The 25,784-nt window shown below is 35.0% G+C and overlaps 5 protein-coding genes across 7 annotated transcripts; 1 reads left to right on the forward strand and 4 right to left on the reverse strand.

Moving 5' to 3' along the window:
* The first annotated feature begins 264 nt into the window (after nucleotides 1-264).
* Nucleotides 265-3,116, forward strand: LOC107424445 (calmodulin-lysine N-methyltransferase). The gene is made up of 7 exons (XM_016034256.4): nucleotides 265-439; nucleotides 532-724; nucleotides 1,059-1,138; nucleotides 1,499-1,559; nucleotides 1,654-1,769; nucleotides 1,985-2,117; nucleotides 2,585-3,116. The coding sequence occupies exons 1-7, from the start codon at nucleotides 352-354 to the stop codon at nucleotides 2,862-2,864; spliced, it is 951 nt and encodes a 316-aa protein (XP_015889742.3). The 5' UTR covers nucleotides 265-351; the 3' UTR covers nucleotides 2,865-3,116.
* A 2,923-nt stretch (nucleotides 3,117-6,039) lies between these two features.
* LOC107424442 (thaumatin-like protein 1) lies at nucleotides 6,040-7,805 on the reverse strand. The gene is made up of 3 exons (XM_016034252.4): nucleotides 7,393-7,805; nucleotides 6,589-7,258; nucleotides 6,040-6,424 (listed from the first exon to the last, which is right to left on the reverse strand). The coding sequence occupies exons 1-3, from the start codon at nucleotides 7,454-7,456 to the stop codon at nucleotides 6,241-6,243; spliced, it is 918 nt and encodes a 305-aa protein (XP_015889738.1). The 5' UTR covers nucleotides 7,457-7,805; the 3' UTR covers nucleotides 6,040-6,240.
* Nucleotides 7,806-15,484: 7,679 nt separating this feature from the next.
* Nucleotides 15,485-18,027, reverse strand: LOC107424383 (pathogenesis-related thaumatin-like protein 3.5). Of its 2 annotated transcripts, none has more exons than XM_016034173.4 (3): nucleotides 17,514-18,027; nucleotides 16,724-17,411; nucleotides 15,485-15,926 (listed from the first exon to the last, which is right to left on the reverse strand). In XM_016034173.4, the coding sequence occupies exons 1-3, from the start codon at nucleotides 17,578-17,580 to the stop codon at nucleotides 15,881-15,883; spliced, it is 801 nt and encodes a 266-aa protein (XP_015889659.3). In that variant the 5' UTR covers nucleotides 17,581-18,027; the 3' UTR covers nucleotides 15,485-15,880. The 2 variants fall into 2 exon arrangements, with proteins under 2 accessions (XP_015889659.3, XP_015889658.3); XM_016034172.4 differs by having other exon boundaries at nucleotides 15,485-16,033; nucleotides 17,514-18,018.
* Nucleotides 18,028-19,557: 1,530 nt separating this feature from the next.
* Nucleotides 19,558-20,870, reverse strand: LOC107424382 (cold shock protein 2). Its single transcript, XM_016034171.4, has one exon. It carries the CDS (start codon nucleotides 20,643-20,645, stop codon nucleotides 19,860-19,862), a length of 786 nt encoding a protein of 261 aa, XP_015889657.1. The 5' UTR covers nucleotides 20,646-20,870; the 3' UTR covers nucleotides 19,558-19,859.
* Nucleotides 20,871-22,387: 1,517 nt separating this feature from the next.
* On the reverse strand, nucleotides 22,388-25,254 carry LOC107424409 (ferredoxin--NADP reductase, leaf-type isozyme, chloroplastic). 2 transcript variants are annotated; one of them, XM_016034205.4, is made up of 9 exons: nucleotides 24,900-25,247; nucleotides 24,509-24,743; nucleotides 24,209-24,342; nucleotides 24,010-24,088; nucleotides 23,727-23,818; nucleotides 23,533-23,610; nucleotides 23,132-23,194; nucleotides 22,798-23,032; nucleotides 22,388-22,708 (listed from the first exon to the last, which is right to left on the reverse strand). In XM_016034205.4, exons 1-9 carry the CDS (start codon nucleotides 25,002-25,004, stop codon nucleotides 22,641-22,643), a joined length of 1,089 nt encoding a protein of 362 aa, XP_015889691.3. In that variant the 5' UTR covers nucleotides 25,005-25,247; the 3' UTR covers nucleotides 22,388-22,640. The 2 variants fall into 2 exon arrangements, with proteins under 2 accessions (XP_015889691.3, XP_048334774.1); XM_048478817.2 differs by lacking the exon at nucleotides 23,533-23,610 and having other exon boundaries at nucleotides 24,900-25,254.
* Nucleotides 25,255-25,784: the final 530 nt, after the last annotated feature.

The following is a 25,784-nucleotide window of genomic DNA, read 5'->3' on the forward strand; positions in this document are numbered from 1 at the left end:
CCATGTTAAAGGAAAAAAAAAAAATAGAAAATTAGATTTTAATATGCAAGTTATAACTATCCAGATATTTGTTAAGCATTTGTTTACTTGAGAAGAAAATTTAAAATCTGCAGGACCTTCCCCAACGGTTCTAGAATAGCCGATACAAATGACCCAAAATAGGCTGATAGACGGGCCGTACGTAAGCCTAAGGCCCAATTTCATAAGGCACTTGTGAGGCTCGGGCTCAACTGAACTGGGCCCATTGCCAATTTTTTGTTGTCTGTTGCCGGCAATTAAAAGAAACGCCGGTGACTGGCCACCGTTATCCTAAGAGATAGAGATCAACTGTGACGGGGTCGGACAAAAATAATGGAAAACGAAACCACAAAGGCTTCGTCTCTAAGATGGAGAATTCTTCGTCAAGCTCTTCTCCGCCGTCGACCACCCCAACCTCCCGGTAATTGACCTAAATCTCTCTCTCTCTCTCTCTCTCTCTCTGATTTCCGTTTGAACGTGATTTGGATTCGTGGTTATACCGCATGGGGGCAGATGATGAATCTGAGATCGGAATAGAGCGGATTTCTAGGAAGGCCGTTAATGGCTTTAACCTGATACCTTGTTGTTTGGTGAACGATGACGACGCCGACGACCACTCAGCTTCGTCGTCAAAGTCAAACCGCCCAAGGGAAGCTACTGTATGCTACACCTTACCCGTTGAAGGTGCTCCCAAACTTTTCCTAACGTGAGTGCTTCAAAACTCCTATCTTTTTCTTTATGTTCCTAATTAGATTTCGTTACCACTGACCATCAAACACTTTGTTTAAGTACTTGAATTTGTCGAGCTTAGCTATTAATTGGTTCTCAAATTTACCATGTTAAATTTGTTGGAATGCAAATTTTGCTAGTAAAAGTTGGTCCATGTGCTTGATTTTGAGGCATTGTTTGTTAGCAAATTGTCCCGCTTTTTTTGGGTGTTCCTTTAGCTGTATAAATTATGTTCCTTAAATACATTGCTCATTTATCTGGACACAAGAAGAATAGTTTTGATGGTTACAAGATGTGGAAATTTTCTGCAGCCAAAGGATGGACAGCCTTGCCAACCTCGATGATTTCGAGATTTGTAATAAATATGATATCGACAACACCGGGCTTGTGTGTAAGTTCACGCTGTGCTTCCATGAAATTGTTCCTCCACAAGTATGTATGAAGTTGAAAATTATGTAGAATGCTCATGAATAGTATATTTTTCCATGATTTCAATCCACTAAAAGGCTTGATTGGAGATGTAATGGCTGCCCAATATCGTTAATATTTATGCTTTTGGTCTCCCTGTGTATCCTTGCATTGGCTTGCTTGTCAATTGAAGCAAGAATGGTATTTTCCCTTTATTGTGATGTTTTCGCTAGGAACCTCTGTATCTTATGTCACTAGTTTTAGATTTTATGTGTGTTATATGCTATATCGTATTTCTGGTGTTTCATCATATTTTTGATAACTTTGAGTTGTTGTATTACAGGTCAGTGGCCGTCAGAAGATGTACTCGCTTATTTTTGCTTGTCACATGCAGACATGTTCAGGTTAATAGGGGAACTATCCTTGTTTTTTGTTTTATTTTTTGTTTTTTTTAATAATTTGTTTGATCATAACAGCTTGAGTTGAACTCTTTTTCAGGTCCAAAAGAGTTATTGAACTTGGATCAGGTTATGGCTTAGCTGGTTTAGTTATTGCAGCAGTTACTGAGGCATCAGAAGTTATAATCTCAGATGGAAATCCTCAAGTGGTTAATTGTATCCTCAAATGATGAGTATATTTAGTGCCTATGGACTAGCATTGTAGCTCTCAACTTTATTTTTATCAAAGGTCATCATATTTGCTCCGTATCAATTTCTCCTCTTCTGTCGCACGCAAAAGATAAAAAGGAATATATATATATAGATATAATATTTTGAGATTTTTTTTTTTTTTTTTTTGGTCTCCTTTTTGGAGGTTCCTTAATGTCCAGATATTGAGCGTAATATCAATGCCAACTCTGGAGCATTTCTTGGTACAAAAGTGAAGTCTGTGACATTGCATTGGAATCATGATAAAATTGCAAATATGTCCAACACTTTTGATCTTGTTGTTGCAAGTGACTGGTAATTCCTTTTCTCTTTTAAGTTTTGATTTCATGCTATGTGCACCATGCTTTACCTTTCTTATACAAAAGAAAAAGGTAGGCTATTATCATCTGTGAATTGATATTTACATACGCCAATATTAAAGAGCAAGGAATTTGGACTTATCTGAAGCCAGGGTGGTAAAGATAATGGCTTATACTATACAATCACAAGTTTATTGGATGTCGCTTTGCTTTGTACGCAATTTGTCTCTTTTGATATGATTGGATGAGGGAATTTATTGTTTATTGTTGCAATCTTAATGATCAGAGACATCTATATTCTAAGTCTCTAAGTTAGCTTCACTGGTGAAATAGTAAGGCACTTCTACCTAGTAAGAAACTCATGTACACATACCTCGTACACTTGCATCATCCAAACAGTAACGTGCTTATCCAACCTTTATGCTTTGCTAATGTTCTTTACATTCTTTGTCTCTTTGACAGCACCTTTTTTAAGGAATTCCACAAAGGACTCGCTCAAATTGTCAAATGCTTGTTAAAGAAAGTAGGACCATCTGAAGCTTTATTTTTCAGTCCTAAAAGAGGCGACTCGTTGGACAAGTTCCTAGAGCAAATCAAAGAAAATGGTTTGCAGTTCAGCATAACAGAGAATTATGATGCAGAAATTTGGAAGCGACATCAGAGGTTCATGAATGGTGATACCTCATGGACCAGCTACCAAAAGGATCACTGCTACCCTTTACTGATCAGGATATCGAGATGAACTCTCTGTACCCATTTTGTTATCTGCACGTGTTTCGGGCAATTTATGTACATTTTAGAAGATGCATATGATAGCATGTGTGGAATGTACTTGTTAGTCAATCCAAAGTTGCAGAAATTTCAATCTCCAATGTACATATTAAACATAGTATTCTTGCCCCATCTATTGGTGAATGCCATTGTTACTTAAAAGTGCAACATTCACGTTATCATATGGTTTACCAATTAAAATGGAAACTGTGAGATTCCTGTTTTTTGATTGGATCTAATTTATTAACGAATTCCTTTTTAACATAATTTGGAGAGTGCACTTAAAACTTTTCGCTGAAGATTCCCTTGTCTTCATCTCTGGATCCAATCATACTTGTAGCTTTAAAATATGGCCATCCAGGAGTGAAAGATGACCCTCTTCATAAAGGATGCTGCAGAACAATTTCAAAAGCTACTCGGTGCTCTTTATACCAATTAAATTAGCAAAACTTGAGAGTGGGAGTTTATCATTCGGTTTCTAATCAGATGTCACGGCAATGAACATACTTGTTTTTTTTATTTTTTTTTCTGCATAGGGAAAACACTGACATTAATTGCCTTGAATTCTTAGGTTTTACAAAACGAATCTGTTTACTTGCAGTCTTTAAGGTTGATTCCGAATTTCACTTTTACTTGAAATGTTACCCTGTAAACCATGTTATTAATGACAAAAAATGATTATACTAAAATAGAAACAATGAGAAGGAACATTTAATATGTGGCCATCTGTATGTTTCATTTCATTTTGTTCTTTATATTTCTGCGGTTCATCAAAATCAAGTGTTGTTGCTATGTGGTTGTATTATTATTATTATTTCTTTTTTCTTTTTATTCCAACGGTCCATAGAAATCCTTAACTAATGCTATATTAGCTCAGATAACTTATCGATTACAGAGATCAAGTTGAAAAGTAGAAATGCAAAAAAGCTCCACCGAAATTGGACCACAGTCATGGTCTTATCTTGAGCAAAAGGTAGGTCTATTTCTTTCTTTTCTGCAACTTGCAGAAAGAATAAGCGCTTACACATGCCTATCTAGAATCTCAAAGGCAGCAATTTGGATCCTCCTCCGTCATTGTTACCCTTTTTTATTTTTTATTTTTTTGGTTTTAGTTTCTCATATAATATAATAAACAAGTTTGAAATCTTGGCCATCACATATTTCTCTTCCCCTTCTGGCTTTAGTATTCAAGCTTCAGGCTCCACCCCTGCTGTCTAATCATGAAATTGCAACCACGCACAGTGCTACAAATTCATGAATCAGTATCATATAATTGGCAATTTGGTCTAAAAGCATAATGAAAATGATAGGAACATAATTTGAAAAGACTGAAACATGATCAATTGGCAATCAAATTAAAATTGACCAACCATCAGTCCCTGACTAAAATATGAACAATACAACAGTGTTTTTGTACCTGATATTTTTGAGTTCTGTGGTTTAGAGCATTCTAATTTATACGAATGGACTCTGACATAGTTTTGTTGGTCCAGTTAGATAGTTCTAATTCATATGGTCATCAAGATATTAAATCCTGCAATTTTTGTTTATTGGTCGAGCTGTGATACGCTTTGATAATAAGAGCGAACGAGATTTTTAAAATTGGTACAAGCTTGGAGACATGAAATTGATGTCTTTAGCTTTATTCATGGAAGGTGTTGGTTCTTTGTATGGATTTTTCCAAGATAGACTTCTACTAAAAGTAGGATTAGAAGATCACTATTATAGCAGCAATATGAGTCGCACTAAAAAACACCATAACGATGAGGATGATCAGAGGCCTATTAAAAGAATCTATCATATTGGTCCACAATCCCAAATATCTTTGTATGGATCATGAGCTTCCTGTGGTCGACCATAACCAAATTAACTTTCTTTGTTTTTTTGGCTAACCAACCAAATTTTAATAACTAATATTCTTAGGTACCATTTATAAAAGTGTTCGGTTTTTTTTTTTTTTTTTTTTTTTTTTTTTAAATTGCATATAATTTGTTTACTTTAATTATAAATGATAATTAAAATATATTAAATATATTATTTAACTATAAATATGAATAAAAAATAAAAATAAAAATCATCACAATTTCAAATTTATTATTTTTTCTCTTTACATTTTTTATTAATTGATAATTAATAAAGATATTTTAACTATTATTAATGACCAATTAAAATAAACAAACTATTTCCATAACAAACAAAACTAATACCAAACAACAACAAAATATTAATTATTATATTAGTGTTAGATTTTTAGTAACAAATAGTCTTAGAAGTGGGTCATGTATGCTGTCATTTCCGAGATAATCCAAATTAACTTGTCCATCTAAAATTAGACTGGAATGATGATGACAGTTGGAAATTACCCCCGAAACGCGTTATTATAACTTTTCTTTCGGAAACAGAAACAATTATACAATGATATTAATCTTCCTCCATTATTACATCTTAAAAAAGAAAAGATGAGGTTTCAACGAGTCAAAATCTCTATGAAATTTGCTTTTATCTTGACCTTTGTAATGCTCTACCTACAGTTACACCAAGCAAGGATTTCTTTTTAACTTATTGAGACGTTATTCAAAAGGAGCTATGATTATAACTTTCGTAAAAACATCTTCATTCAATTTACCATTACTTTGTCAAAAAAGCTTTTGATCGGCCCCTTATTAGGACCAAATCAACCTCGAAAAGTCTGAAAAGCCACTACTATTTCGAATAGGGATTAAAGTTTATATTAAATACCAATTTATTTTCTCCCACATTCCTTCTACTTCGCTTTTTTCCCACCATCTTACTTCATTTCTCCACTTGTCTACTAGAGCACAGCTTAAAAGATAAAAAGAGGATATGCAATCCATCTTTCCATGGCAGACAAACCATCATCCTTGCTATTTGCAGAAAGTATCCTTGCTATTTGCAGAAAGTATCCTTCATGTTGATCTTAAAAGTATAACCTGCTCTAAGTTTCCAATTATATTTAAACCCCAATTGGCCTCTATTTTCGAAAAGCCATTTCCTTTACTTTCCCTAAATCAGTAACTTTTTCTACGAAGCTACGAACCACAAAAACGGTCTCCAACTACAAAATAAAGTGGAAAAAAAAAATAGAAAAAGGGGAAATTTCTATTTGTAATATAAAATGCTGATGCTTTATATATCAATATTATGCTTGTATTTAACATTAAATATGTAAAATTAGGAAGTGGGTGGTGGTTTACAATATGGAATATTTCGTTAAACTTTCCTCCTGACCAGGGAAAAGGACCAGCTGTCATAACAGTGGAATTTTTTTCAAACAATAAGGACAGAAAAAAAAAAAAGAAAAAAGAAAAGAAAAGAAAAAAAAGCTACTACAAATACAAAAATGGCAAGATGATGACGAAGATGACCAAAATAAAAAACGGCAAAGGACAGGTTCTAATTGAATCCCCAGTAGCCAAATTGGCTAGCCATTGACTAGCCAGTGCAGCCTGCTCTATTGGTCCCGTCCCTGACCCGTTTGTTGTCGTCGACGAATCGCTGGAGGATTTCAAACTGCACCAACGATAAATTATGGAAGTGTCAATTACAACCAATCACTGAAATATTTACTAAAAAAAAATGTTTTTTTTTAAATAATTTGAAAAATGCCCTAATTCTAATTCATTATAACTATGAATCTATTTTTCCCAAAAATTTATTTATTTATTTTTGTTTACCTTGGGCGAGAAGGGCAAAATGTGATTGTATAATCAGCACCCGTACACGTGAAAGTACTAGTGGAATCATCATACGCGTAGCTATACGACTGAGGACACGCGGACTTGAAAATTTCCGAGTACATCGACGGCTTGCAAGTCGTCGGTGAGGCGAACTCGCCGCTGCAACAGTACTCCGGCGTACCGAATGCACCGCATGCGCTCTTACATGCATCGCCGCCGTCGATCTTCAACTCCGCCGGGCACCTCCGGTTCAAGTCCGTCACGCACCCTGTAGTCGCGCATGTTCCCGAACCGCCATTCCCTTCGACGATCATTGGCAAATTATAGCCGTCGACGAGACTCACATCGTAGAAGTCCTGCGAGCCCGAGCCAAGAGTGAACTCGGCTAGAGTTGCCGGAGGGGAAGCTCCGGCGCCGTTGCATTCTATTTGGCCGGAGCCGCAGTCGCCGGTGGCACAGGACCCGTGGCCCGAGCCGTCGAAATTGCAGCCGGCTCGGCCCCAGAAACGGCCCGACCAACCGGTTGGGGCTTGGAAAGAGCGAGAGCTTCCTTTGGTGAGCTCGAAGCCCGTGCTGTCTAATTTGGGACTACCAGCACTAGCGAGAATTCCAGGCCATACTGTGTGGTCGCACTTGTTTATGAATGTGAATGTAGCCCCTGAAACCCCTGCATATTAAGAAACATAGCCATAAATACACAAATTTAGAACAATTTAGTTCTATATTTAATTTTAGCATGAAATTTAGTTTCATTGATCAAAAACTAAGAGAACCCAGATGGGAAAAAAATTGCAAATTTACCTTTAAAAGTGATCAAAAGGACGAGGAATAGATGATAGGATAAGAAACCCATTTGAATTTCCATTCTCTGTTTTACAGGAATTATGTGCAAAGTCCAATCAATATAGCTAATAGCCGATGGAAATCGTATGCAATGGATGGAGTAATAGATCAGAATTCAATTGAAGAGGCTGGTTGTTGAGTTAAGAATTACTGAAAGAAGAACGAGCAGAAGCCAAGCCAAGGCTACTTAAATAATGGCAGAGAGAAAGAGAGAGAGAGAGGACGAATGTAGAAAATGCTGAGTAATGCCACACATAAAACTACAAAAAACTGCCTCTCTGTTTTCTTTATTTCTACTCGAAGACGCACTCTCTTTCTTTCGGAGAAAAAGAGTGGAGACAAGGAAAGCGAGAGAGTGGTGGGAGAACCTTAACGACCAGGTATGCAATGCTATTTATAGAGTGAAAATAGAAACTTACTATGACCGCCAAACGCCGTTTCTTACTTTGGGACACACCCTCTCTCTCTGACCAATGAGGCTTCAGCTAAGTGATTGTGAAATCACTAGAAAATCCCATCCTTTCATGGATAAAGTTCTGCTGTGTTCTAGACCTGCTGGAACCAAACTGTACTCGGGTACGTGGCAGCATGCCATTTGCGTAGCCTTTAAGTTAACACTTGTCCTTTTTTTTTTATTATTTTTTGCAATGACATTTACCCGTTTATTTTATTATTTATAAACAAAATAATTTTTTTTTTGGTCACGTTAAACCGGAAAAAAAAAAAAAGGTTTGCCATAAAATATTAACTCTCTCTCTCTCTCTCCTTTTGGAAGATTCCTAATTCATTGTTTTTCTAAATATGTAAGTGGTCAATTTTATAATTGATAAAATTGACAATTAACATCAATTATTATTCTCTTAAAGGCTTCAACTAATGAGATCGAAATTGCATTTAATAATGCTATATAATTTAGTATTCAAATGGCGTCCAAATAGTAAATAAATTAACTCAAAATAAGCATGACAAAAAGCAAATTAACATTTAATATTGAGAAGAGATTATAATGCTTTCCTTTATATATATATATATATTTTTTTTTTTTTTTGGGAAGAGATTCCTGTCCACGAACCACAAAATGTCCACGAACCACAAAATGTTAAAGGAAAGAAAATAAAAAAAAATTGCCTTGCGCATTTTTGGCCATCTCCCACCACACTTTATAAGGATTTGGGCTGTTTTAAAAGGGCACTAAAGTCATTTTGTCTTGGCAAACATTATTCCATCTCAAAGTATAAAAACTCACCACGTGTCCACTCACCCTTTGTGCGCTTACCTTGTGTCAAAGCAGATTCTCTGTATTAGAATAAGATCACCTACATTACTGAAAACCCCCCAACACGACAAGTGTTAGACAACCGGGTCTCACCGGTTTGTTTATGACCCGGCCAACATTTTATTGGACCAAATTAACGGTTTTGAGAGGTGGCACGGTCGTATTGCATGAAGGGCAATCAATGTTCAGCTGCCCCAAATTTAGAAGGCAAATCACATGGGTTATATACATTGGTGTTGAACTAATGACCATGTTCAATAAAAATGGCAAAAAAGTTTGCTGCTAGGTTCATTTCAAAGGGATCCCGAATCAAACAAATGGGTCCTATTTGCATGTGGCCATTCACTAGGACATATATTTGAGTATCTTCAAAACGTCTAAGATGTGGCATTTGGGGGCATTGCATATGTACATTTGAGGAATTTTATGGTTAAAATTTCATATATATTTTCGTACACAAAGCTTAAAAGTTTGGATGGGATATTGGTATGCTGGTGCAAAGAATAAAGCAATGTTTCCTTGCGAATTATATTGTTCCATTCGACCTGTGAAAGTTAGTACTTGAAATCCTTGTCAATGCTTGTTTTCTATTGCGAATGAACCCAAATTTGATATGGACCATATTTTTCTTCCCAAAACATATGAGCCAGCATGTTGTCAATTCAAAAAACCTATGAATCTACATTTTTTTTTTTGGTAAAATATATATATTTATAAGGAACATTTCATGTACTAAAATATTTGACAAAGGTTTTTTGATAAATATTATCTTGTTCGTTAAATGCATAGATATAACAATGTACAAACTATAGAAATAAATACTCAGAATTTTAAAACACTTATCCACTTTTGAATATATCCATTTAAAAACAAAGACTATTTGTCAAATATCTCAATACATAGATCACTTTTATATATATATATATATATGCCAATTTTTTTTAACTAGTTATTTTTTTATGATTAATTGTACTTTAGTATATTTAACTTATAGAATTTTGATGATTTAGGTCTTCAATTTTAAAACGTAGTTATACTTTCAATTTTTAAATTTATTGAAGATTAATTTAATATTTGATTTTGAGCAAATATGTTAGTAACATTTATGCTTAGGAACTTGCAATAGAGTTTTAAAGAAAAGACGTCAAAATGTTGATCAATGAAAAACAAGCAGTATTTTTATCAATTTGTTTGATTAATTTACTATAAATTTAAAATTGAAGATTAAACTAATCTGTAATAAATTAAAAAATTAAGAATTTAAATCGTTACATTGAAAAGTTAAAGACCTAAACTAGAAAACTTTACAAATTAAAATACCAAAGTCTGATTAATTAACTCTACTTTTTTACTTTGAACGAATGACTAGCAATTCTAGCAAATCCAGAAGAAGTTAGCAAATGCAGTCGACCCACATGGCTGATGTATGAATAGCATTAGAAAAAAAACCGTACAAATGTCTCCAATTTATTGCAAAAATCAACTTTTTTTAACGGAGAGAAGACCATCAAATGTCTCTTAGAACTTTCATGTACAACTTCTTTAGAACTTGGTTGGTCGTTTCAATCTTTAATGTTTGCCGGCTTTTTTTTTTCCCCCAACTTTTTGGGTGGGACAAGCTTTGTTTAGCTTTGCAAATGACAATTCCATGATAAAATACCATGTGAAAGCCTTTTTCCAATGTACCATAGAAATTCATAGCAAAAATTTGATCAGACACAGTAAGATTCTGGTGTACTTACTGGATATGAAAGCAATGTTCAAAGCCTATCCGCCTATACTCTCCCTAGCTACCTAACCTTTTAAATTTATGTTTCAAGTACTAAAAATCCATATCGGATAAGAATTTCGAAAACTCAATCAAAGATGATCAGACTGAAACTACACCTTCCAAACAATCCTACAACTTGTCTCCAAAAGTTGTTTCCTAACTATCTCAAAACTAAGGGGTTGATGTGTGCTAAATGCCAAACATTATTAAATAAAAATGGTGTTGAAAAAAAAAAGAAACATTTGAAGGAGATAGGAATGAGTTTCTCTATCTGCATGATATGTACTTGTCAACTATGGCAATGGGCAATCAAATTTAGGCATGTATATAAAACTAACTAACAAATCCACCTCAAAAAACCACTTCTAATTCTCTTTTTGTTAAATTTTTTGGTTCTTAAACTATGTTTATGGTGGTTTTTAAGGCCACCTGTAAAACATATACAGAATCACATGGTTTTTGTATATTGGAAAGTTTTATTGTGGATAAGATCAAATTAATAGTTAAATTTATGAAAAATTTCAAGTACTTCAATGAATTTGTCTTCCTTTTTTCTTTTTTCTTTTTTTCCCCCTTCCTGCAAGCAAAATATGGAAAAATGATGATAACTTTATAAAACTTATCTGGAAATTTCTTTGAAAATTTGTTAGTACGTATCAATAAGGAGACCATGAAATGCTTTCTGATCTTCCTTTAAAAATTCTCAAACTTCCAATTCCATCAGCAATCTGATATCAGCCTTTCTTTGATAGGGTTATGTGCCGTGTAAAGTACTCGTGTGGATAAGATTTTAAACTTTTTCTTTTTGATCATCATACATGAGAATCATCCTCCCTTTTTTTCCATTTTTTTAAATTTTTTTTTGGTGTCTCTACAATCAAACGTCCTTTATTAAATATTTACGTCATCGCATTATATTAATTTTGATAGTAAAAAAAATATTCTTTTTCTGGAAAAAGGGATTATGGAGTCCTTTGTTTTCTAAGGCTTTTCGCTTGTTTTATATGATTAATTTCGAAAAGATGCGGGTCTTACACTAAGGTTGGCAATACTAAGCAAACATTATAAGGAAAAAGAAAAAGAAGGATTAGTTTAATTAATAATTATAAGGAAAAAGAACAAGAAGGATTAGTTTAATTAATAATTATAAGGAAAAAGAACAAGAAGGATTAGTTTAATTAATAATTATAAGGAAAAAGAACAAGAAGGATTAGTTTAATTAATAAGGAAAAAAAAAAAAAGGCATGAAAAAATGAAACGCGTTAGAGAAACCACAAGGAAGCAAATTAATGTAAGGTGGAAGCAAACATGGAGAAGACAGAAGTGGTATAAAAATGGCTTTACCTTTGCCTTATCAAGATATGGTTTGTACAAAGTGCCTTTTTTTCCAATGATCTGCTTTAATGTTCCTTTAGCATCTTCTTTATTGTACCAAAATTGTGGAAGCATTCTAGGTTAAAATTCCTTCCATGGTCATTTGTGCAGCAGCATTTAACTTGGTGAACAAGTAAAAATCCAGTGGTGGTAATGTTACTGTTCTCTTGTTCAAGTGGTAATTTTACTATTTACTCGAACAAAAATACTGAAGTCAAATGCTGTTACTCTAATATTCACTAGGAATGCTTTCGGAGTTTTTCAAGGGGTGAAGCTAAATTACAAATTTAACCTCAATTGTGGATACAAATGCCATGTTGACTATACTAGGCCCGGAAAAGATTTTGGTGAAGGGAAAATATATATATATATATATATAGTGGACAATATTGGTCTAGTAGCAAGGTTTTGGCCTGTCGCCTGAAATCTTCAAGTATGTTCACTGAATAAGTGAGTTTTGGACAGAAATCATTTTCTGAAAATGAACGTCATTATCTTGTCAGTATTAACGTCCAAGATAATAGGCAGTATCAGGGAATTGCTAAATATGACTGAAAAAGACACTTCCACCTTTTTGGAATCAACAAATAAGAAAATTATTTGTTTTTTGGGCTACATGAAAGGGGCAATTGCTTGAGAATAAAGCATTTATTACTAGATTACAACTATTGGTGGTATGAAACAAAATGATCAAGTTTATGAAACTGACCCCAGGCAGTTGGAGAGAGTCTTTGTGGACCACGTCTGAACCTATCGATGATATATGGAAATTGTAGTAAAAAAGTCCCCAACTTTAGAAAACTTTGGGCTTTTTGATGGGTTAATGTTTTGTAGGCCCAATAAAACTCTTACTGATTAACGAAAGCCCAAAGTTTTATATATTATTTTACGTTACAAAAGTTCCCCCCCCCCCCCCCCCCCCCCCCCCTTCTTTTTTTTGGGGTCCTTTTCCTTGAAAAAAGTTGGTCGTCTTATGATGACCTATGATAAAAAAAAAAATAAATTGATGACCTTATCCTTGCATTTGCAGCCACTGAAGTTTCAAACTTCTTTTTCTTGTACTAAACCTTTGTTAGTCACAATGATAGTGATTATGTTTGACAATAATTGGCAAAGGAAAAGAATTAAGTACAAGCCAACTCAAATATGCGTGTCGAAAATGACTGATATGTACGTTTCGCAGCCCATGAGAAAACAATATATATATATATATATATATATTATGTTTGCCCATACTGACAATTGGATTGAACTTGCTAATCTCCAAATGATTTTTTTTTTTTTTTTGAATGAATCTCCAAATAATTTCAAAAGTGGCAATGAAGGAAAAATAACAAAATGTGAATGCAAAACCCCCTGGTTATCATTGATGACATCAAATAAATAAAACTATAGACTAAAATGAAAAAGCAAAGTGCAGTTGCGTAGTTTTTAATCCTGTAATAATTTTAAATTGTAAATGGATGTTCTTAATGCTTTTGGTAATTGAAAGCTTTATATCCATCCAGCAGAAGATGTTGAAAAAGCAATTTTATCTAGTCAATTTGTCCATACTTAAATCTTTATTAGTGGAGTATCTAGGCAAAATTGAACTTTCTTCAAATATGCTTTAATGCACTTTCACACCTGAATAACGCTCTCTACAAGCTTTCTCTTTAATTTATCCACAAGGAAACATGCCGTCTAATTAGGTAAGTTTTGATGTTTAATAATCAAAACCATTTATCTTTAAAAAAAAAATAAAAATAGTACTCCCAGAATACGGTTCTCCCTACCCACAAGTATTATATGGTTTCTTTATATGTAGATCTTAAATATATTTGTGAATGAAAAATTCCGAAATATTGATAGCTCCTTCAAGGTCGATGAATATATTTCATGGCCAAAATGAGTGACCATTAGACAAGCAAACATAAAATGTCCAACAAATTAAGCCACCAATACATTCTGACGTATTAGTCCAGGCCTTGTTAACAATTATTTCACATTAAATTAAACATAAACTTTACCTGCTCAGAAAAATATAATTAACGGACATTATTTGACAGGTAGGCGAAACTTATGCCAATTCCAATTAGTGTTTTTGAAAGCTACTTGTGATCATCAGGTGGTTTTGGTATCTTTTAACCTACTTGTGAACTTCTTGGATGGAATCGACCTCGCATGCTTCATGCGAGGCCTGCTTTGTGGTTACGCGTGCTTCGTGCATGTAAGCGATTTTGATATCCAATTTACTGCCAATTACCAAAGACAGAAATGTTTGCATTGCACTTCGTGAAATGACATCCCCTTCCATCAGCCGCTTGTCGTATTTTATTATAATTATTATTAATAGAAATTAATATAAGAAACAGTACAAAGAGAAAAAAACAAAAACTCCAAATTTGTGGCTCCCAAAATTTTTTTCATCAGTTTAAAGTAGTATATAGGATCCGGATCCTTTTCGGTGATTTTTATTTTATATAATATCTATTTACTCTAAAATATAATTTAGCAAAATTTATATATGTATATTATTTTTCATACTTGATTGTTAATTAGATCATAATTTTTTTAAAAATAATCATATTCAAAATATAGCATACGATATGGTTGACTATCTGTATAAAAATAAAGACTTTTGTGTGCATAGATATTACCTTAGTTCAATATTGAAGTTACTAGAAGTTATTAGCTTTGATATGAAATTTCATCATCAACGTATTATTGTTACTATTATTTTTATGCCGTATGTTATAGGATTTGAAGTCTAGATGCCACTTAACTCTTCCATAGATACTTCATTCGTACTTTTTGAATTTAATGCTTATAGGCTTTAACTGTTACAAGATAAATCCAACTATACATAAAGTTAATAAACAAAAACTTACAAGAATATGTGCTCCAAAATCTTGGATTATGTTATAAATATTGAGCAAGTGGCTTTGTATTTTTGCAAGCTTAAGCATAGGCATGAAGATTTCATTTGGCACTATATCAAAGAAACAAAGCATATTAATTCACAGGTGTGAAGATTGCATTGGGCACTATATCAAAGTACACAACAAATACAAATGATTTTTTGCTAAAGTTGATAAAGGAAACTAGCAAATATATGATGTTTACTACAATTTAACTAAATTAATTATGCTATCTATAACATCCTCCAGTAATAAAATATAAATCAATTCTTTAAGGAAAAAGGAAAAAAGAAAACGAACAACACTAATCCGCCACCCAAACCAGCTAAATAAAAAGAAAGCCGTAACCAAAACGTAATTAAATTAATAATCATCATGAAAACGAGACGGGAATATTAATTCACATGCTTGGCACTAAGCAAGCCACAGTAACAAAAAACAATCGCATTTCCATGTAATAATTTTTAAGTATTTGAATAATTTGAAAGTAACCCTTTAGATAAATCGACAACAAAACCACCACCACTGCCGCTTGCCACCAACTGCCAGCAATGAGTCACGTTTACCATTTTGCCCTCCATACATGAAAAGGGAGTAGTGCCGCCAAGGTTTTGTTTCTATAAGCAAATTCCGTCGCATCTCATGGCTTTGTGTTTTTTTTTTTTTGCCTTAAATCAAAAAATTCGTTCACAAAGTCATACGTATTTCAAGACAGCAACGACAAAAAACTTGTAAATTGAAAACGCGATTTCATTACGTCATTGCATCGAGACAAATTGCTTATTTAAATTTACAATATTTGCTCGGACTCGTCAATTCTCGACAGAAAATATAGAATATAAATTTTGCTCTTTCTTTATAATTAAAAAACTTTTCAACTTGCAAATATTTTATGGTAAAGGGCCACATCTTCCAAAGTTGTCGCTTCAATTTGCAAAGAATTCAAAGCCCATCCTTGAAGCCTCTGATCAGTTGTACTGCACACCAGTCGGGCCTTGGTAACAAGTTGCAATCTCCCTAACCAATAATTGAAATGTGGGCTCCACTGTCTGGCTTTTGGGTCCGGACCACGATCCGCCAGTGGCCAACCAGACAAAAAATCCCAACCCTTTCAATCCCCCTCCACTAGACGGCATGGCGTTTTTTCAAAGTATCCATCCCAGCTGCCAAACTGCTGCCAAAATAGTGATTCCGAAACCAATAAAAATCGGTGTCGTTTTTCGAGAACCAGAGATGACGTGGACCGCAACAGGATATTGGCCATTCGACGATTTCAAACTGCGGTCCCACCGCCATGAACCAATTAAATTCATGAATAAAATAATAAAAATCGAAAACAATTGTCAGCAAGTTGCAAATTAAGAAATCGGAGTACACAATCAAATAAATAGCTACTAGCTACGACGGTGCTCGATTACTCTTCAATTCAAATTAAAATTTTACAATTTCTTTTTTTCTCATTTCGTTTGGAATGTTTATCATCAGTATTAAGATTTTGAGAACAAAAACTATTTTATTTTATATACATATGTATGCGATTTTACCATACAAAGGACAGGATTCAGAAAAATTTAACTAAAATTGCACCGAAATTAACATATCAGCTGTACAAGGTTAGTGAAGTGTCCGTAATAAAATAAAAATAAAATAAAATAAAGAAAAGAAAAAAAAAATTTAGCAAATTGACCCTTTAAATGATGTTCACAGTTATGTTTTCACTCTGCAGAGAGTAAAAAATATGTGATTTTTTAAATTATTTATTTTTTATTTTTGAATAATTTTTCAATAAATTTTAAATATGTGATAAAATTAATTGATATGATTTAATATTTTATTTACTATTTTATTTTAATTATACACTAAAAAATTTATTAAAAAATAAATGGTTGAAGATCCATCTTATTTTATTTTTTCTGAATGAATTTAGTTGCATCTATATTATGTATATAAATATGTTTATTTGTTTACCTGGTGGGAAGAGTGTCGCAGAAAGTGATGACGTAATTTGCAGATGCACAAGTGAAGGTACTGGTTCCATCGTCATAAGCGTAGCTGTAAGCGTGTGGGCAAGCACTCTTGAAAAATTCAGAATATGAGCTGGGTTTACAGGCATCCGGAGTGCCATAGGCCCCACTGCAGCAATACTGTGGGTCCCCAAATGCTTCGCACGCGCTCTTACACGCCACTCTTTCCTCGCTTTCCATCACCTTGAGCTCGGAAGGACATGCAGCATTCAAGTCCCCAACACATCCGGTGGTCGAACAGTTCCCTCCGCTTCCTCCTTGAGCCACAACCGTCATTGCCAAATTATAACCGTCCACCAAGCTGACGTCATAGAAATCAAGCCCACCCGCCCCATTGAGAGTGAACTCGGCTAAAGTTGCCGGTGGCTCGGCTCCTCTACCAGCGCATTCCACGGTGGATGAGCCGCAGTCTCCGGTAATGCAAGAGAACTTCCCGGTGGAGTCTTGGGAGCAAAGTGTTCGACCCCATAACCGACCCGACCATGAGGCCGGAACGGAAATGGTGCTGGACTCGTCCGGCTGGAGAGAAAAGCCAGTGGTGGAGAGCTGTGCGGTGCCGGCGCTTGATAAAATGCCCGGCCAAACCGTGTAGCTGCACTTATTCGTAATGGTAAACGTCGCCGTGTAAACACCTATTTAAAAGATAACAAAAACAGGGGAGCTCAGCTTATATAAGTTATAAAGAAGATTTAACTATTAAGCTTAAAAATTAGATGAACTCATTAATTAATTACCTGAAAAGAGAAGCGAAAGAGAGAGAAAGAGCAAAGAGAAAGGAACTTGAAAGGAGTGGGAAGCCATTGAAAAGTTATAAAAATTTTGGAAGTGGGAATTTGTTTGCAGAGAGAGTTGGAGAAGAGTAAGATAAACGGGGAGGGAACAAGTGAGAATTTATAGAGATGAGGATCATGTGCAGCAGGCATGGTAAATGGGAACAGAGGGTGATCACGGTGAGATGGGGGTGTGGGGCCCAATGAGCAGAAGATAGCACATGCATGCAGATGGAAAGACGGCGTCATTGTTAAATGTTAAAAAGGTCGACAACCTGAGAAAATTGTGAGAACGGGAATTGGATTTTAGTGGTTGCCACTTGCGTGGGAGAGGAGAAAAGAAACAGTGTAGCAGGGTAGTCAGGCGTCAGATAGCAGTGAAATAAAGAAAGAATAATATAGAAAATGGGACTTTTGGATAGATGCAAAGGCTGGTATTTGAGATTCTGAATGACGTTTCAAGTACGGCTCCATCTTCTCATGAGAGAGGCAGACTGATTTCAGACAGAGGCTGTTTATGAGTCTTTGCCATTTTGTTTTAATATATAATTATTCATAAGGTCGGTTAGTGTTAATGATTTTTATTATAAATTTTGTTAATATGAGGTACTGTTTACTGTCATACAAACAACTACTGATATTCACCAAAAGAATACACACACATATATATATAAACGACTACTGATGTATTTAAAATAGAGGTTTTTTTTTTTTTTTTTTTTTTTTTTTTTGGTAATTTGAGTTGTGAACCAAAAGATGAAAGGAGAGAGTTGAGAACATGTGTTGACGGGAGAATTTAAATCAGGCAAACTAAAGTTCAAAATCAAAAGCATCTCCTGCAGTGCAGTTCGAACTTCAAAGAACCAAACTATTAAAGGCCCAATCCCAATATTAAGCCCACTAGAGTTTATTATATATGATGGGCTTCAGCATTCCAGGCTTAATAAGTTTAGATGTGTCTTTTGGAGAAGGAAGCTTTATGATGATATGCGGCTTCCTTGTCAACGGGCAGAATAAACAACATTCTTTTTTATTTATTTATTTTTTTTTATTTTTTTTTATGAAAATTACTAATATAGAGCACATCGACATTATTTGCATTGAACTAAACAAACAAGCAAGCAAATTGACAGACAGGCGCCGGATGGAGACGAGAGCGATGCATATACATGCCCTCTCGAAACTTGAAGCCTTTAATTAATTACCAAATCCTAGTACTCGTGACTTATTGGGTTGGGTCACACAGAAACCTCAAAACTTTGAAGTCAATTTTTTAAAAGACGTAAAACGTGGAGAATAATTTTGAGGTCAATTTCTAACAGACGTAATGACGTACAGAATGATCAGTACGGGGACCATTCCCATAGGGGTTCAATTCTTAAAGAAATGTTAATAGCTATTGGAATATATAAGCTCGAGAGGCTTAGTCATTGACTTGTTAAATAGCTTAGCCATTATGTTTTTATTTATTTAAAGTGTCGATTTTACCTTCAGAATTGTTCTGTAGATTTTAATATTCTAATAAATAATCGTTTGCTTTTGAAAAATTCCAATCCTATTGGCTATTGTACAAACCTTCAATTCCAGGAGTCCAAATAGCAGTCCGAGCCAGACGGTCTTGGGGGCTTTTTCAGGGGCTGCAATGGCATTGGCAATTGGCTTCCCATCATTAGGAAAATCTAAATGGCGTTCAGGCTAAAATTCCAGAATTTGGTGATATTTCGTAGATCAAAGCTTTCTATAAGCCCATAGGATGTAAATTAAAAGTCAATTCAAAAGCCCATATATATTATACGTGGACAACGGCCCGTCTTAGACGATCAAAAACAAGAAAAAAAAACAAAAGCGTAACGTGCTTCATTATTCATAGTCGGAATTGGTCTCAAAATCTACCACCATGACAGTAAAAAGCATACTTCAGACCAAAGCAAAGCAGGATCGTAATAATGACCGATCAACAATGCAATATTAGTGCATATACAGCATAAAAGAAAAGAAAAGCTTGCAATGAATGAATAATTGAAGATTAAAACTGCTCAATTAGAAATTTATCAATAGTAACCATCTCCACAGCCTAATACTGTAAGCGAACCAGCCACATAAAAATGTGTATAAAAACCGGAAAATTTGAGCACATCATCAAATTAAAATCCATCGCAACAATCAAAAACCTTGCATCCTATGTATAACCAACGAAAAATTAAAGAGTAACCCAAAAAAAAAAAAAAAGGATAAAACCAAAATAAAAGAGAATATATGCACTATAACTCTCTTTTTTCTTTTTCTTTTTCTTTTTTTTTTCCTTCTTCATCAAGGCACGTTAGGGCATTCCCTTGCGAAATGCCCAGGCTTCCCACAGTTGTAGCAGCTTGCATCGCCGCCACTGCCTCCGAACCTTCCTCCACCGCCACCACTTGGTCTGCCACAATCCCTTGCCAAGTGGCCGAATTCCCCACAGTTAAAGCAAGCCCCACCGGGAGGTCCGCCGGCGCCACCACCAGAACCTCCCCTACTACAGTCTCTCGCCATGTGACCATACTCACCGCACTTATAGCAACCTCCGCCGCCGGCACCACCTCCGCCTCCGGAATTCCCCTGAAGACAGTCCCTAGCCAGATGGCCGTAACCACCACATGTAAAGCAACTACCTCCACCGCCACCGCCACCGCCACCGCCGGTGTTCCCGCGGCTGCAATCCCTGGCTAAGTGACCTGGATCACCGCAGTTGTAGCACCCGGCGCCTCCGGCACCACCGCCATTACGCCTATCACTGCCTCTCCATCCACCGCCGAATCCATAACCTCCCCCGCCGCCCCCTCCACGGCCTCCTCTTCCGCCACCGTAGCTGTCCTTCCTGTTCCCCTGTACCGACGATCCGTCTGGGCCGGTTACGTCTATGGCCTTGGTTTTGCCGTCATCGGTAAGCGCGATCTGGAACTCGACGGATTCACCCTCGGCGAGACTACGGAATCCATCGGATTTGATGGATGATTGGTGGACGAAGAGATCTTCGCCTCCGTCATCGGGCTTGATGAAGCCGAATCCCTTAGAATCGTTGAACCACCGGACCTTACCGGTCGACCTCTCCTCCGACATGGTTCGAGCCCTGAAAAGAAAAATTGGTGTTTGGTTCTGCGGGAAAATCAGGACCCTAACCTCTCTGAACGTTGAAAATATATATATATATATATATACACACACACAGAGGAGCGAAGAGCCAGAAAGATCTACCAGGCTTTTTATATACCACTAACCAAAACCCTAAGACAACCCTAATCCTAATCCACCTTCCTTTTTCCAAACCTAAAACCAATTAGTCTTGGCCTTTTGGGCTTTTCATCCCTCTTAAAATTTCTTTTATATTTGCGGGTTTAGTTTGATGTGATCTGGTGCGCACCGGTTCATTTTAAGAAAAAGCAACTTAAAAAAAAAAAAAAAAAAAAAAAGAGCAACCGCCCTTGTATTATTATTTTTTTTATACCAACGCCTTTTATTGTATTTTTTTTTAATATATTATCTAAATTACAAACTATTTAAATTTTTTTTTTATGGTTTTAAATGATTTGAATTTATACGTTTATGAACACAAATTAAAATGCACAATCATTAAAACTAATTCATTTTATCAACTGCTCTTATATTGTTATTGTTATTATTTTTTCAATAGAAATTACCTTTTAAATTACAAATTAAAAATTAAAAATGAAACAAATTCAAATATAAAAGTCCTTTTTTTTTTTTCTTTTTTGTTTTTTTTCTTTTTGGAACTTCGCTTTTAATAGGTGTCCATATGGGATGGACCATTACGAATAATTCCGTTTTTATTATTTTTATTTGGCTGAGAATTAATGTAGGTCGTTTAGGGTTTCCATATGCCAAAGAGTCGTAAGGTGTCGTCTGGTTTCCTATTTACAATATTAATTTTTCTAGCCCTTCATTAGTAATCCTTTTTTCCCAAAAATATGAGAATCCACTTAGCTTTTGTCCTATCTTTTGCCATTCTACCAACACAGTTGACAAAATTGGGTTCAATTTCTTAGAACTTATTTGTTTTTATTTAATAGAATGGTTGGATGTTTGGTGGAAGTCTTCCATGACTCGGCGTCTACAATTTTCCATTTAAGAATTGAAATCAATATAAAAGTAAATGTTCCAAATTTTGTAGCTTTAAAATTATTGGCAAACTACTAGCTTTAACAAGTACATAATAAAAGTTGTCCTTAAGATGTAAGATTAACTACTATACATAATAAAAGTTGTCCTTAAGATGTAAGATTAACTATTATACTATTCCCTATTCACCAAAAACTATTAGGGATTTGTTTTAGCAATTGTCAAAAGCCAAGGATAATATTGTGCTTTAAAGGACAGCATCATGTCAATTAAGTATCTGTACTTTTCTTCCTTCTTCTCTAATGAGCACCAGGCTTAACAATGCTATAAAACCAAGTGATTTTATTTTCTTTTATTCTTTGATACATTCTCTCAGCATCGTCCTATCGAATAAATTATTGTGGTGCGAATTTTTATTTTTATTTTTTTTTTGGTAAATTCTGCAAAACTTTATTCCGAAAAAAAGAATAGGGATCAAAGCATCCTAATGTACCTAAATGAATATATTTGCAAAATAGTAAACTACAGATCATATCTCTGTCAGCCAAGATAAAAGAACAAGCAATAAAGGATCAGATAATTACAGATTTGTAGCTAAAAGATATAATTTCCTTGTGCTGTACAAGGAAGAATATAAATGCATAACATGATTAGCCTGATTACAAGTGAAAGTATACCACACTGAATTGATGCATAATATGAATTACTGAGCCTGTGAAGCTAAATTTGAAGGGGGAAAAAAACGCTGGAATCGGCTTCCATTATATAATCTACTGTGTTCCTCAGAAATAAAATTTAAGCTGAGGCCATAATAATACAAGTGCTTCATATTAAGATAATAAAAAAAAGAAGAAGAAAAAGAAAAAGAAAATAAGAATTACAAAGGCCGTTACCTATCTACACAATGCAGTGGAAGATGATTGAGGAATTGCTGATCGAAATAAAAAGGAGAGAGATATTTGTACAAGGTATCAAGAATTAGTAGACTTCCACATTCCATTGCTCTGCTTTCTTCAACTGCCTTTTGTACTCTGTCCAATCGATTCCTGCAAAAACATACCAAAAATGAAACATTGAACGGCATGAAATCCAAAAAAACCCTCCATGGAACCCCAACAATCAAGCTGTTTCTCACCATCTCTAGCAGCCAATCCCGCCATGATGTCATCAATTCCTTTCTCCATTCCCTTCAGTCCACACATGTAAACAAATGTGTTATCTTTCTTGAGTAGTTGCCATAGCTCTTCTGCATACTGAGCCATTCTGGTTTGGATGTACATTTTCTCTCCTTTCTCGTTTGTCTGCTCTCTGCTGACGGCAAAGTCAAGCCTGAAGTTCTCGGGAGCCTTCTCTTTCATTTTCTCGAATTCCTGATGAAAACAAGATAGAAGATATCTTATTTGAACAAGTTATGGAAGTTCCTTGATTGTAGAGTTATCAGTTTGATGCGGATTTTTAAAATGTCTCACCTCCTTATATAGCAGTGAGCTACTTGTTGGGACACCCAAGAAAAGCCATGCCAAACCATTGAACTACACAACATGTCAAAAAAGGCACTAATCAGAAAATTAGCACACCAATGAGTAAGTAACTAAGTAGTGCTCTTCTTTAATCCTTGGGGCATTATTCAAACCGAACTGTATTTATATTTGAGGAAATTATTCATTTTTTTTTTTTTTGTTTTTTTATCAGTAAAGGATTTTCTACTGGTACTGCATTTATCTTGTCCAGTTGGCTTGCTTTTACAAAATCAGGAAGGTTTAGTTTCTTTTCACCATTAGATGGGGTATCTTCATTTACACGGTGTGTGGTAGTAGTGTCGGACCAATGCAAGAAAGGTTCATGAAAAATATCAGTGCATGTAATTTACATTGTAGTCTTCATGCTTCTCAAAGAACATTTTCCACAAGAATGATCGGAAAGGAGCAATTCCAGTTCCAGTTGCAAGCTACAATAGAGTAATTTAGTAGATCAAATCTTGTATACAGACACTATTGAGAAATACAAAGGAGAAAAATTTGAACAGGCAGTATTATACTGCTTCATATGCAAAAGAAGTTATACCATAATGATGGTTGCATTAGGATCTTTTGGCATAAGCATTTCTTTTCCAACTGGTCCTGTAATATTCACTTCAGCGCCAGGTTTCAAGTCACCTGAAATATGTAAAATTTTATAACGTGGTGCACTTGTCGAGTCATGTTCTGTGTTACTTTACAAATAGCTAAATATACTTGGATATCAAAATTTGTTGATGTTCAAGATGGGTAAGAAAGCCTACTTTTTACTTCAAATTGAGGAGTTATTAATATAAAATGGTAAAAGTATAGAGTTGTGAAGCCCTTACACAGAAAGTTTGAACAGACTCCTTTAACAAGTTCTCCCTTCTCATTGGTGTAGACAAGCCGTTTCACACAGAGAGAGACCTGAATTATAGCAATCAATCCAAGCACCAAGTCAATTGAAGCCGAAAGGAAAACAAAGCCAATTAATGGTAGATACATGAATATAGAGGAAATGTAAATCATTAAAAATATGAAACTTACAGTTTTGGAGTCTCCAAAGTCCCCAAGAGCACTGCTGGCAATGGAGTATAACCTCAGTTTGTGAGGCTTTCCATTCTTGTCAACACCATCTGCAATTACTCCAATAGATTGACCTTCTCTATAGGGAACCTCTCCTAATTAAGCCACACACAGAATCAACCAGTAAGCACAAGACGACCAAAATATACATGGGCCAAATCAAACTCTGAAACGTAAATTAAATCCGAGGCAAATTGAAGAAGATGATGTTTGGATTCTCAACGTTGAACTAAATCAAGAGAAAGCATTGGTGTTGATTACCCTCAGTGCTGAAGACCATGTGCCAAGTTTCTCCAGGAGCATCATCACCAGTGATCTTGGTGTTGAGAAGGCACCTACCAGTGTAAGGATTCTTGGGTTTGAACTTGTTAACCACCACACCTTCTTCATTCTTCTTTGATTCCTTCACAACCTTAGCAGGAGCTTCAGTTGTCACCTGGGCCCTGATGGAAACCACTCTGTTACCTGTAGATACATCTCTGTAGTGCAAAGGAACCTGAAAAAAAAAAAAAAAGAAAAAGAAAAAAAAAAAAGAAGAAATAAATAAACAAAACCCAGTTTTCAAAAACTCCAAGAAAGAATACAAAAACACAAATAATCATGATCAGATCAAGCCCAAGGCTTTTCTTCAGTGTTGGTGGAAAAACCTTACCTTCTTGAAGGGTATTCTATCGGGTAAGATGATAGAGGTCCTGGTAGGAAGAGTTGTTGATTTGGAGGAAGGAAATGAAACCGCAGCAGTTACAGCGGTTGCCATGTTTGTTGATTGTGAAGGTGAAGAAAAAGAAGAAGGAGAAGAACAAGAAGAAAAGGTAAAGAGGAAGTAAAATAAAGAGTTTGAAGAAGGGATTGTAAGGTTTTAGTGAAGGACGTAAGAGACTAGTGGCTGTAGAATGAGCAGAGTTTAGAAAGTCGATTATTTTTGGATGATAGATTGGGTGGATGATATTGGAAGGCCAATGCAGTGGTAGATGGAAGGATAAGTCTATGTGTAATGTATGCCTCTCCCTCCGCTTTTCAGTGCCATGTGTGGCATTGTAGTAAAACTTTGGCTAATCTTTTCTTTGATTTTTCATTCACGTTGCGTCAAAATTCTAGTATCCAACCGAACGCACGTTCAATGGAACATATACACTAGGATCTTCTCCATCTCAGTCAACACTAAGATTTTTTTTATTATTATTAAAATTTTCATATTAATATTTTGAAAATACAAATTTTAATGAATTGTTTGCTTGAGATATATGAAAGAGACCAACAGGACTCATACATACACTATCAATTAAAAAAATGTGAATTCTTATAAAAAAATACTATGCAATTTTTTTTGAAATAAAGCACAATGTAAATTAATAATTTCTTTATGTTTCCTAAACGAAATTGTTCCATAAAAGAAGATTATTTAAAAAAAAAAAGAAAAATAAATAAAAAAAGGAGTGTTGTTTGATATTATTTTATTTTAGATTTAAATTAAGTCCCCATAAGCACATGTTAAAATTAAATGAATTCTGGTCAAGCCCAAAAGGATTTAGGTTGG

The sequence above is a fragment of the Ziziphus jujuba genome, chromosome 7 (genome assembly GCF_031755915.1).
Source record: "Ziziphus jujuba cultivar Dongzao chromosome 7, ASM3175591v1".
Lineage (NCBI taxonomy): Eukaryota > Viridiplantae > Streptophyta > Magnoliopsida > Rosales > Rhamnaceae > Ziziphus > Ziziphus jujuba.